The sequence below is a fragment of the Schistocerca gregaria genome, chromosome 5 (assembly GCF_023897955.1).
Source record: "Schistocerca gregaria isolate iqSchGreg1 chromosome 5, iqSchGreg1.2, whole genome shotgun sequence".
Lineage (NCBI taxonomy): Eukaryota > Metazoa > Arthropoda > Insecta > Orthoptera > Acrididae > Schistocerca > Schistocerca gregaria.
The window spans coordinates 128,921,470-128,934,358 of NC_064924.1; the positions used below are offsets into that span (position 1 = coordinate 128,921,470).

Consider the following 12,889-nt stretch of genomic DNA (forward strand, 5'->3'; position numbering starts at 1 on the left):
TTCATCTCATCTAACCCTTCTATTTGTGTAAACTCCTCAGTTCATTTATACAAAGCACTCTGCACACACATTACCTGAGTGTTTCAGTAATTTCCACACCCTGTCAGCAAGTTTCACTCTTGCTGAAGGAACTTCATCAGGCAGCAAGCTTCCACAACACCTCAATAAAAGGAGCCAAGTTTGATCATCAAGGGGATGTCCTACAAAAGAAGAACATAGAATCACAATGACCACTGACAACTGCGAACACCGTTTATGCAACATTTGATTTTGTTAATGAAGTTCATGCAATATATAAATGAAATTCACTTTAGCTGCAATAGGCTTACAGCTGAAGCCTTGTGTGGAATGTATATGGAAGCAAGCAGATTACAACCAAAACATATGATGTAGCTTCTAGGAAATCAGGATACAGTTCTAGTTACATATAACTCGAAATAATTAGCAAAAACATTTGCATTCAAATGCCATATTTTAACCTATTTTGTATAATATATATAGTGAAGCAAGAATGTGTGTGTGTGTGTGTGTGTGTGTGTGTGTGTGTGTGTGTGTGTGTGTGTTTCCAGTTAATTCATACATGTATAGTAGATCCTACCAAGAACAACTGCTAGCGATGTGAAACAAGTGACAGGTACACATTACCAAAAATAAGAAAATCAAGAAATCTTGGTATGTTAGCTGTATTAATAACAACTTACCACCATATTACTTACCATTAATGACACTTACGCTAGCTTAATATAAACTAGTTAGAAGGAGAGGTTCTCCTATGGGGAGAGTGGAGGGTGGAAGAGGCTGGGGGCAGGTGACTGCTGCTTCCTCAGTTATATGAAGCAGTTGCTGTCTAACTTGTATTGGTAGCTTAATACAAGGGCTACTTGGAAAGTAAGTTACGATTGGTCGCGAAATGGAAACCAGTGCAGAAATACAATGAAATTTTGCATGAATGTACTGGGTAGTTTCTCTAGTATGCCCATTGATTGCGGCACATCACTCTTTTCAATTCTGAGCACACAGTGAGCGTCGAGAGATGCCCAGAAAAAAAACTGTCTCCCACCACGTATGAGGGCCTGGTGAGAGATTTCACCTCATGCTGTGCAGCCCACTCTTAACTGTCATGCATTTTGTTCTTCGTGACAATTTGCGGCTACAATCTGCAATGAAGATGCTCCTGCAGCATTTCCAAGTGAAGTGTTTGATTACACACAACACAGCCTGTAATTGTCTTGTCCTGAGTTTCCCCTCTGTTCACATGAACTACTGGATATGAAGAACACTTTTTAACAAGCTACAGACCAGCACAGAGTAGTAGTGTAAAGCACTAGTGGCTGTCTTCTATGATAAGGGTTATGGAAAGTTGGTACAACACTATGACAAATGTCTAAGTTGGAGTGGTGATTATGTAGAGAAGTAGCTGACAAGTGTAGCTAACTATTGCACATAAAACAGTTATGATTTTTACAGTGATTTCCATTTCGTGACTGATCAGAACTTACATTCTGAATAGCTCTGCATTTACTTGATTAGAATGGTAGTTTTCAAGGAATATAATCACCTACATCTTTTGCAATTCAATTCAGTTTGGGTTTATTTGCAATACCCTCCTATGCGTTGTGTAGCTTTATAATAAACAATGTTACCTGCCATATAGTGAACAGAAATGTTCAGTTCTTGAGTACGGATAAATGGTAAATTTTGTAGAAACAGGTTACTAATGAGTAAATTTTTTAATTGGTGGGTATTCCCTGTGTCTTGCTATATAGAAGATGATAGCTTGTTGAATACCTTTACGTCAGAGTTCATGTCTCCATATCAAAGCATAAATAAAAAAGCAAAGTCTACATGAAAATTATTTTTGTGTCTTGTATAGTGATTGTGCAAATCATCGTTCCCTTGAAATTGAATTTTACTACAACAACACAATGAAATGAGGAGTAAATGTGCAGAGAGAAGTGAGTGTGGGTATGAGAATTCCAAGATCCTTATGGAGGACTCAGCAAAATGTGCAGTCACCTAGTTTACATAATATAGGACTTTCTACAGCTCACTTTTGCTGAATAAATACTCCATTTACTTTAGGTGCACAGCTCCGTGGTTTACAGTAGAAATTACTACTGCACAAGAAGAATGTAAGAAAGAGAGATACAATGAAAATGAACTCCCACAAAAAAGCTCTGGCACAAATGCTGACACTTTCATACTGTATTTAACTCCTCACAGTGGCAGCGTGCATTGCAGCCACTAATCTACAACCAAATAGAGATGCATAGATTTACTTTTGCAGAAACTAATTTAAGAAATACAACCCCTAAGGAGACTACAAAACTCATCAGCTCGCTAAAAAGGAGCAATTCAGTTGACTATGATAATTAAAAACACCAATAATAAAATCTTATGCTGGCTCCATAGGCTTAAACTTAAGCTATCTTTGTAATCAATGAATGAATGAATTAATTAATTCTGAAATATTTCCTGACAGACTTAAATATGCTCTAGAAGCACCTGCTTACAAAATCTGAGATAAGAAAACTACGTCTAACTAGAAACCTAAACATCTTCTTTGAATCTTTTTAAACATGTTTGATAATATAGCCCAAATCATATAACTGAGCAGAACTTGTTAACAGCACCTCAGTTTGGCTTTTGTAACTGATTCCCAATAAAGTCATATATTTTTGAAGGAAAAAAAGTATGTTTCAAATATTTTGTGAGATGATTTGTCTAAAAATAAGAGCTAAAATAGATTAGGAGAAACACTTGATGTGCTTTTGAATGATGCTCAAAATCGTGTAAAGCAAGTGAAACATATCACAGTTTCCCTAATCCATTCTATTTCTTATTTTTAGACAAATCATTTCACTTGACTCCTTTTTCCAAATTTAATTTTTATTTTCAGGTTTTGCTCAAAAAACATTAAATATTGATTGGATTCTATTATTATTAACAATATATAGACCAATAGAAAGCATAGAAGTTACAGTTTATACAGTAATTTGATATTTGTTTTATTTTTTCAACATGAAAGAAAGAATTCCACAATTGCTACACCAATTTAACTTTTCACGGACAAAATAGCTAGGCCTTGAAGAGACGAACTTTTTGACATTTCATTTACATATTTAGCAGCAGCTGATCAATATAACACTTATGAAAATTCAGATGAAAATCCATCATACGATTTCTAGAGAGTTTTGCTTTCATTCTGCTCAAGCATCTGACCAAAAATTATTCTCTTGGTATATTCTGTGACCTCACTAAGGACAGTGATCATGTGGCTAACAAAACTATACTTGGCAAATTAAACTGTTATGGTATTAATGGCATACCTCTTGCATGGACAGAGTCTTACCTTCATATCAGAAATCAGCAAGTTCCAGTAAAAGACTGTCACAGGTATGAAATCGGGAAATATTACATATGAGGAGTGATAATGATCGATACCAGACTGACTCCTATTTCTTACAACGACTTTAAAGCATGGTTCAGAAACTGCAATTCTTGCTGATGGCAAGTATATAAATGAACGTCTCCAACTCAGCCTCAGCCAACACAGCTCATATGATAACTGAGCAGGCGACAAGCAGTTCACAGCAAGCAGTCTAATTTTTAATCTCACAAAGACTCATAATTATTCCATCTCCAATAAGCAATAATGACCTACTCATACCAGCTGTAGACATCATGTTTAAAATTCTTTGTAGTCCAGTTAGAGAAAAAATGAAAATGAAGCCACACAGAGGTAAACTAATCAAGCAGCTCAGTTCTGAATGGTTTGCTCTTATAGTAGCCTCTCATAATTTTGACCCAAAGGCGTGAGTGCTAGCTTATTTTGTACATTTCCATACCATGTTACCCTATGGAATTACTTTCAGGGGCAATACACCTAGAATATATAAACTTTTTATTCGTCATAAATGAGCAGTCAGAATAATGTATAAAGCAGATAAACTGAACATCTTGCAGGATATTTTTTTCATTATCTTGCAATCTCACAATCACTTTTGAGTACATTAACATTTGTTTTCTTCCACTTTTTCATCCTCGTAACAAAAATCGACTTTGATGAACTATGCTTTATGTAATCACAATACAAGACATAAAAATAATTTTCATGCAGATTTTGCCTTCTTGTCTATGGTTTAGAACAGCAATAGATACACTGCTGTGAAGATATTCAACAAACTACTGCCAAACATACATTATGAAATAAGGCAACGAAAAACAATCATCATTAGCTGTTCTTTCTAAAATTACATATATATCTAGATTCATGGGTTGAAAAGTTCTATTAACTACGTGGCATGAAGGAGCATTAGTTGTAAAGCTGAATAAGACACAGAGTATATGTTACTGTTTTGTCCTCGAGTCTGGAACTGGTTCGACGTAATTGTTTCACACTAGTTTATCCTGTGTAAGTCCCTTCATTTCCGCATAACTGCTGCAAACTACTTTCATTTGAACCTGCTTACTGTAATAATCCCTTGCCTCCTGCTATAATATGTAATCACCCCGTCTCCTTCTACAATAATTTATCCCCCCACCCCATTTTCCTCTCATTACCAAACTGACAATTCCTTGAGGTCTTAAGGTGTGCCCTACCAACCAATCCCTTTTTTTAGTAAAGTTCTGACAAAAACTTTTCAATTCTTTACAGAAGAATGGAAAAACTGGTTGAATGATGACCTTGGGCAACATCACTTTGGATTCTGGAGAAATGCAGGAACACACAACTGATCTTAGAAGATAGATTAAGGAAAGGCAAACATAGGTTCATAGTATTTGTAAACTTAGAGCAAGCTTTTGACTATGTTGACTGGAATACTCTCTTTGAAATTCTGAAGGTCAAAGGGGTAAAATACAGGGAGTGAAAGGTTATTTATAACTCGTACAGAAACCAGTTGGGGGACATGAAAGGGAAGCGTGCTTGAGAAGGGAGTGAGACATGGCTGTCTTATTCAATATGTACCTTGAGTAAGCAGTAAAGGAACCAAAGAAAAAATTGGGAGTTGGAATTACAGTTTACAAAGAAGAAATAAAAACTTTGTGTAATTTTGTCAGACACAGCAAAGTACTTGGAAGTGCAACTGAACAGAATGGACAGTATCTTAAAAGTAAGATATAAGATGAACATCAATGAAAGCAAAATAATGGATAATGGAATGTAGTTGAATTAAATCAGGTGATGCTTTGGGAGTTAGATTAGGAAATGAGACACAGAAAGTAGTAGATGAGGTATGCTGCTGGGCTGCAAAATAACCAATCATGATCCAAGTAGAGAGGATGTAAAATGTAGACTGGCAATGGCAAGAAGAGGGTTTCTTAAGAAGAGAAATTTGTTAACATCAAATATAGGTTTAAGTGTTAGGAAGTCTTTTTCTGAAAATATTTGTATGGGGTGCAGTTATGTATGGAAGAGAAATGGCGATAAACAGATTAGACAAGAGAGCAGAAGATTCTGAAATGTGGAGCTACAGGAAAATCATGAAAGTAAATGGATAGCCCACATAACTAGTTAGGAGGTACTGAACAGAACTGGCGAGAAAAGAAATCTGTGGCACAACCTGACTGGAAGATGGGACTGATGGATAGACTCATTTTGGGACACCAAGTGATTATCGATTTAGTACTGGTGGGATGTGCAGGAGGTAAAAATCATGGCGGGAGACCCAGAGACAAATACAGTAAGCAGATTCAAAAGATTGTAAGTTGCAGCAGTTATTCGGATATGAAGAGGCCTGCAATGTATAGAGTAGCATGGAGAGCTGTGAAAACCAGTCTTCAGACTGAAGACCAAAACAACAACAACCTCTTTATTAGTTACTCAATCTCCTCATCTAATTTTCAAGCAGTATTCCCTAGCATTACATTTCTAAAGCTTCTATTCTCTTCTTGTCTGAAATGCATACCATCCACTTTTCAATTCCGCATAACGTTATACTCCAGAAAAATACTTTCAGAAAAAGAGTCAGTAACACTTAAGTTTCATTTAAGTGTAGATTCATTCTCTTTTTCAGAATTTCTTTTCTTGTTATTGGTAGTCTGCACTTTATATTGTCCCTACCTTGCTCATCATCAGTTAATTTGTTGCCCAAATAGCAAAATTCATCTACTACTATTTACTGTTTCGTTTTCTAACCAAATTCTGCGGACAGAGCCTGATTTAAACTATGTTCAATTACCTTTATTTTACTTTTCTGGATGTTCACCTTTTAATCTCATTACAAAACACTATTCATTCAGTTCTCTTCTAAGTCCATTCACCCAGTTCTCTTCTAAGTCATTTGCCCCCTCTAACCAAATTTCAGCAACCCAAAAAGTTTTTATTTCTTCTCCTTAAACTTTAATCCCAAATAAAATTTTCCTTCGTTTCTTTCATTGTTTTTTCAGTTCACAGAATTAATAACATCAGGCATAATCTACAGCGCTGTCTCACTTCCTTCTCAATTACTGCTTCAATTACAAATCCTTTGATTGTTCTGACTGCAGTCTGGTTTCTGTACAAATTGCAGATAACATTTTATTGCCTGTATTTTATCTCTGCTACCCCTCATAGCTTGAAAGAGTGCATTCCAGTCAACATTATCATAATCATTCTCTAAGACTGCAAATGCTATAGATGTTAGTTTGCCTTCCTTTAACCTATCTTCTATGACAGGAGTCTCCAAACTACAACCTGCGGGCCAACACCGGTCTGCCAACACCATCAATCTGACACATGGTAACAGGTCAGAGAGGCACGATATCAAGCCCGCCCCTCCCCCCCCCCCCCCCATAATCTTTTTTATTACTATTGAACCTTCTTATCGAGCACCTCTCATAACATTGATTCACACAATGAGTAGAAGAAATTGTAAGAAAACGACTCAATGAATAAAGTTTCCCTTAAAGAGTCTGTTTAGCAATATTTTTTTCAATCTTTAACAACCGTCACAAAAAGTGTCTTTTGGGCTAGATCGGTCTCTTTGGCCACTATAAATGAAAACTAAATCACACGTTTTCCTATAAACCACCACTCTGTGAAACAGAAGCTCCGACAATGCTGTATTCAGTCAAATGTACTTATCATAATGTGCCTTGCATCGCACTTATCACCTGTATCACTGCTCAGGCTTCCGTCTTGATCTTGCAAATTCACTGCAACTGTTCATGAATTAAAGTTCCGATTTGTCACCACTAACTAACACAGGTTCATTAAAAATACCAATAAGGCAGTAACAATGCATGCTACAAATTTAATTAATGATAGTGCTATGTCTCTTTTTTTTTGACAAATTTTGAAGCATAGGCATAAACATATCTCTTTTGACAACTTTCTTCTGAAATAGGATGTACTGTACTAAAAATAAAAAATAAATACAATACTGTATTATAAATCTATTTGAGCAGGATTTTTTTTTTTGGTGGAATACGCTGACCTTTTCCATGTGGTTTCCTATGGAAAAAAGTGTTTAACTTCATACATATACAATCCACATAATGAAATTAAGCATTGTAATTATGATTAATGAGATTTATGTAGTTGTAACTACCCAATTACAATTGTTTGCAGTTGCAGATAAAATTTGCTAACGGACATGAACAGCAGCAACTTCAAATGCTCATCAAATATTTTAGTTCTGTAAATATTTTTTGTATATTTCATTTAGGAGAACATTCTTCACAGAGATAAGTAGTGCTGAAAGTGGAAAAAAAGTCGAGAGAAAACTTACACGACTGATCAAACTTTGTGACTGGAAGACTCCTATAAAACTCCAGCGATGATGAATTTAAATACTTATCTTTACAAAAATCGCTACATTCCAAATCAATCTTTTCCATTTGAATTTTGGGGCAAGAGTCTCTACAATAGCATTAAAATGATTTTGAAAAATATTTATACTGTCTGCAATTGCATTAAAATCTGAAAAAAAGACTCAAAATTTATTTTTAGGGTATTCAAAGCTTCAATTGTGAAATCTACTAGAAGTAGAGACTGGCGGCTGACTGAATGTTTGGCATGTATTAAAATGCATGGAACTTTTTTTGTTCATCTGAGATTGACAGGGAGAAAAATTGTTGAAAAGATGTAATATGAATATAAAATTAGTTATAGCTGGTTATTTCCAGTCATTCACATGTTTAGTTAAATTTGTATAAAACATTAACTTCCATAACCACTAATTGTTTTGTAACTTAGCCAGATGATGATTCCTTTATTCAAGAAAATTTTGATTGTTATTTGGAGCCCAAAAAGTTGCATCAGCACTTTTCCACAGCTAAGGCAGCATACTGCTGTATAATATGGTAAGTCATTTTCTTCAGTCTCTTCAATAAAGTTGAGGAACTGCTGATGAATGAGAGCATGTGACCTCCTATAATTAACAGCTGATATGACAGGCTTTAAAACTTCTGACATATCCAAGCATTTTCCACACAAATACGCCTTGATGAAAGATGCAATATATGATTGAGGTCTATGATACACCATCATTTTCTAATGCCTTTGACACAAGAGCAACAACACCCCTACTTTTTTCCACAAGTTTTGCCACCATCAGTTTGATACACCTTAAACTTTTCCACTGAAGACTGTTTTTCTAACAGTGTTTCCTACTCCTTTAAGAATTTCTTCTCCTGTGGCTATTGCATGAATGCTGTGAATATCAAGCAGCTTATCCCTTGAATAAAAATTAACCCCTTAGGCAGTATCTAAAACACCTGTTGACACATCACGGAGTAGGACTGTAAATGAAATACATTCATGCAGACAACCTGTCATACTGGAGTGGGAATAGAATTGCTATAATTTGTGTCCAACAAACTGAGACATGTCTTTTAAACTGACTATAAAAATGGATGTAATATGGGAAGCAGAAACCAGGACACATCTCTTAGGCTTCAAAAAAAGTTAAAAATGTGCACAAATTGCCCTTTTAGTCAGGAGATTAAAACTGCTGCAGCAAGCCTCTGATGTTAGAAGAGAAATGGCTCACACAAGCAGGTCCTCTGCTTAGAAAGTAATCACTGTTGTGGCTGTTGCCATATTAAAAGAAAGGAAGAGGAGGATAAGAAAGTTGCACAGTCACTATATCACTGTCAAAATACTCTACAGGATGTACCTGAATAAAAGATTTAACACAAAGGTAACTGTTTTGCTGCTCAACTGCACTCTCAAGTCCTCAAATCCACAACACACGAGTTAAAAAAATTTTTAGTGAACTACTAGGACTGAGTTTATTTTTCCAATTCTTTTCCAAATGACAATACGTCTAACTAATCAGACAGGCAAAACTTTACAGATTCCAATGTGGCTGACTAGAAGCAGTGTAGACAGTTATCTCTTACCTCAGTAGTATGGAATTTAGAACTGGCACTATCCTTTTACTGTTATAATTATTGTGCTTTCATACTATATAATGCGTTCATATTAGTAGGCCTGCACACACAGTAAATGATCAACTCTGCAACTTGTGATCAGTTGATTATAAGTTTGTTCGCTGTTTGCAATACTAGTAGCTCGCAATTCGCTTTACAGCTGGTAAGTCAGCTGCAGAGCCAAAGCACTGCCTGATGTGCGCTCGTCTGAACACTCTCATTAGACTTGCTAATTGCAGCTTGCTAAAATTGTCTCGCACGAAAGAGTCAACGCTGCAATCAACTGATTTAATAAAATATATAAATCATAATTACCACTATGTATAAGTAACTTAATAAAACCAAAGAAAGAATATTATAATAACTATACTTGTGACAATGTAATAAATCACCCAGATACTTTTTCTAACATCTTTGCATTGTTGTTGTTGTTGTTGTTGTTGTGGTCTTCAGTCCTGAGACTGGTATGATGCAGGCCTCCATGCTACTCCATCCTGTGCAACCTTCTTCATCTCCCAGAACCCACTGCAACCCACATCCTTCTGAATCTGCTTAGTGTAGTCATCTCTTGGTCTGCCTCTACGATTTTTACCCTCCACGCTGCCCTCAAATATTCAATTGGTGATCCCTTGATGCCTCAGAACATGTCCTACCAACCGATCCCTTCTTCTCGTCAAGTTGTGCCACAAACTTCTCTTCTCCCCAATCCTATTCAATACTTCCTCATTAGTAATGTGACCTACCCATCTAATCTTCAGCATTCTTCTGTAGCACCACATTTCGAAAGCTTCTATTCTCTTCTTGTCCAAACTAGTTATCGTCCATGTTTCACTTCCATACATGGCTACACTCCATACAAATACTTTCAGAAATGACTTCCTGACACTTAAATCTATACTCGATGTTAACAAATTTCTCTTCTTCAGAAACGCTTTCCTTGCCATTGCCAGTCTACATTTTATATCCTCTCTACTTCGACCATCATCAGTTATTTTGCTCCCCAAATAGCAAAACTCCTTTACTACTTTAATTGTCTCATTTCCTAATCTAATTCCCTCAGCATCACCCGACTTTATTCGACTACATTCCATTATCCTCGTTTTCCTTTTGTTGATGTTCATCTTATATCCTCCTTTCAAGACACTATCCATTCCGTTCAACTGCTCTTCCAAGTCCTTTGCTGTCTCTGACAGAATTACGATGTCATCGGCGAACCGCAAAGTTTTTACTTCTTCTCCACGGATTTTAATACCTACTCCAAATTTTTCTTTTGTTTCCTTTACTGCTTGCACAATTATACAGATTGAATAACATTGGGGATAGACTACAACCCTGTGTCACTCCATTCCCAACCACTGTTTCCCTTTCATGTCCCTCGACTCTTATACCTGCCATCTGGTTTCTGTACAAATTGTAAATAGCCTTTCGCTCCCTATATTTTACCCCTGCCACCTTCAGAATTTGAAAGAGAGTATTTCAGTCAACATTGTCAAAAGCTTTCTCCAAGTCTACAAATGCTAGAAACATAGATTTGCCCTTTTTTAATCTAGCTTCTAAGATAAGTCATAGGGTCAATATTGACTCACGTGTTCCAACATTTCTAAGGAATCCAAACTGATCTTCCCTGAAGTCGGCTTCTACTAGTTTTTCCATTTGCCTGTAAAGAATTTGTGTTAGTATTTTGCAGCTGTGACTTGTTAAACTGATAGTTTGGTAATTTTCACATCTGTCAACACCTGCTTTCTTTGGGATTGGAATTATTATATTCTTCTTGAAGTCTGAGGGTATTTCACCTGTCTCATACATCTTGCTCACCAGATGGTAGAGTTTTGTCAGGACTGGCTCTCCCAAGGCCATCAGTAGTTCCAATGGAATGTTGTCTACTCCCGGGGCATTGTTTCGGCTCAGGCCTTTCAGTGCTCTGTCAAACTCTTCACGCAGTATCGTATCTCCCATTTCGTCTTCATCTACATCCTCTTCCATTTCCATAATATTGTCCTCAAGAACACCGCCCTTGTATAGACCCTCTATATACTCCTTCCACCTTTCTGCTTTCCCTTCTTTGCTTAGAACTGGGTTTCCATCTGAGCTCTTTATGTTCATACAAGTTGTTCTCTTAGCTCCAAAGGTCTCTTTAATTTTCCTGTAGGCAGTATCTATCTTACCCCTAGTGAGATAAGCCTCTACATCCTTACATTTGTCCTCTAGCCATCCCTGCTTAGCCATTTTGCACTTCCTGTCGATCTCATTTTTGAGACATTTGTATTCCTTCTTGCCTGTTTCATTTACTGCATTTTTATATTTTCTCCTTTCATCAATTAAATTCAATATTTCTTCTGTTACCCAAGGATTTCTACTAGACCTCGTCTTTTTACCTACTTGATCCTCTGCTGCCTTCACTACTTCATCCCTCAAAGCTACCCATTCTTCTTCTACTGTATTTCTTTCCCCCATTCCTGTCAATTGCTCCCTTATGCTCTCCCTGAAACTCTGTACAACCTCTGGTTCTTTCAGTTTATCCAGGTCCCATCTCCTTAAATTCCCACCTTTTTGCAGTTTCTTCAGTTTTAATCTACAGGTCATAACCAATAGATTGTGGTCAGAGTCCACATCTGCCCCTGGAAATGTCTTACAATTTAAAACCTGGTTCCTAAAACTCTGTCTTACCATTATATAATCTATCTGATACCTTTTAGTATCTCCAGGCTTCTTCCATGTATACAGCCTTCTTTTATGATTCTTGAACCAAGTTCATGATTAAGTTGTGCTCTGTGCAAAATTCTACCAGGCGGCTTCCTCTTTCATTTCTTTGCCCCAGTCCATATTCACCTACTACATTTCCTTCTCTCCCTTTTCCTACTACCGAATTCCAGTCTCCCATGACTATTAAATTTTCATATCCCTTCACTATCTGAATAATTTCTTTTATTTGATCACACATTTCTTCAATTTCTTCATCATCTGCAGAGCTAGTTGGCATATAAACTTGTACTACTGTAGTAGGTGTGAGCTTCGTATCTATCTTGGCCACAATAATGCGTTCACTATGCTGTTTGTAGTAGCTTACCTGCATTCCTATTTTCCTATTCTTATTAAACCTACTCCTGCATTACCCGTATTTGATTTTGTTTTTATAACCCTGTAGTCACCTGACCAGAAGTCTTGTTCCTCCCACCACCGAACTTCACTAATTCCCACTACATCTAACTTTAACCGATCCATTTCCTTTTTTAAATTTTCTAACCTACCTGCCCGATTAAAAGATCTGACATTCCACGCTCCAATACGTAGAACGCCAGTTTTCTTTCTCCTGATAACGACATACTCTTGAGTAGTCCACGCCCGGAGATCCGAATGGGGGACTATTTTACCTCCAGAATATTTTACCCATGAGGACGCCATCATCATTTAACCATACAGTAAAGCTGCATGCCCTCAGGAAAAATTACGGCCGTAGTTTCCCCTTGCTTTCAGCCGTTCGCAGTACCAGCACAGCAAGGCCGTTTTGGTTATTGTCACAAGGCCAGATCAG

At 36.8% G+C, this 12,889-nt stretch overlaps 1 protein-coding gene across 2 annotated transcripts in view; it reads right to left on the reverse strand.

Moving 5' to 3' along the window:
- LOC126271854 (leucine-rich PPR motif-containing protein, mitochondrial-like) overlaps positions 1-12,889 on the reverse strand; it is a 155,168-nt gene that overhangs the window by 126,726 nt on the left and 15,553 nt on the right. For both annotated transcript variants that reach the window (XM_049974188.1, XM_049974189.1), the window contains one exon: positions 75-200. In XM_049974188.1, coding sequence (XP_049830145.1) covers positions 75-200 — 126 coding nt within the window. The remainder of the gene's footprint in view (positions 1-74; positions 201-12,889) is intronic.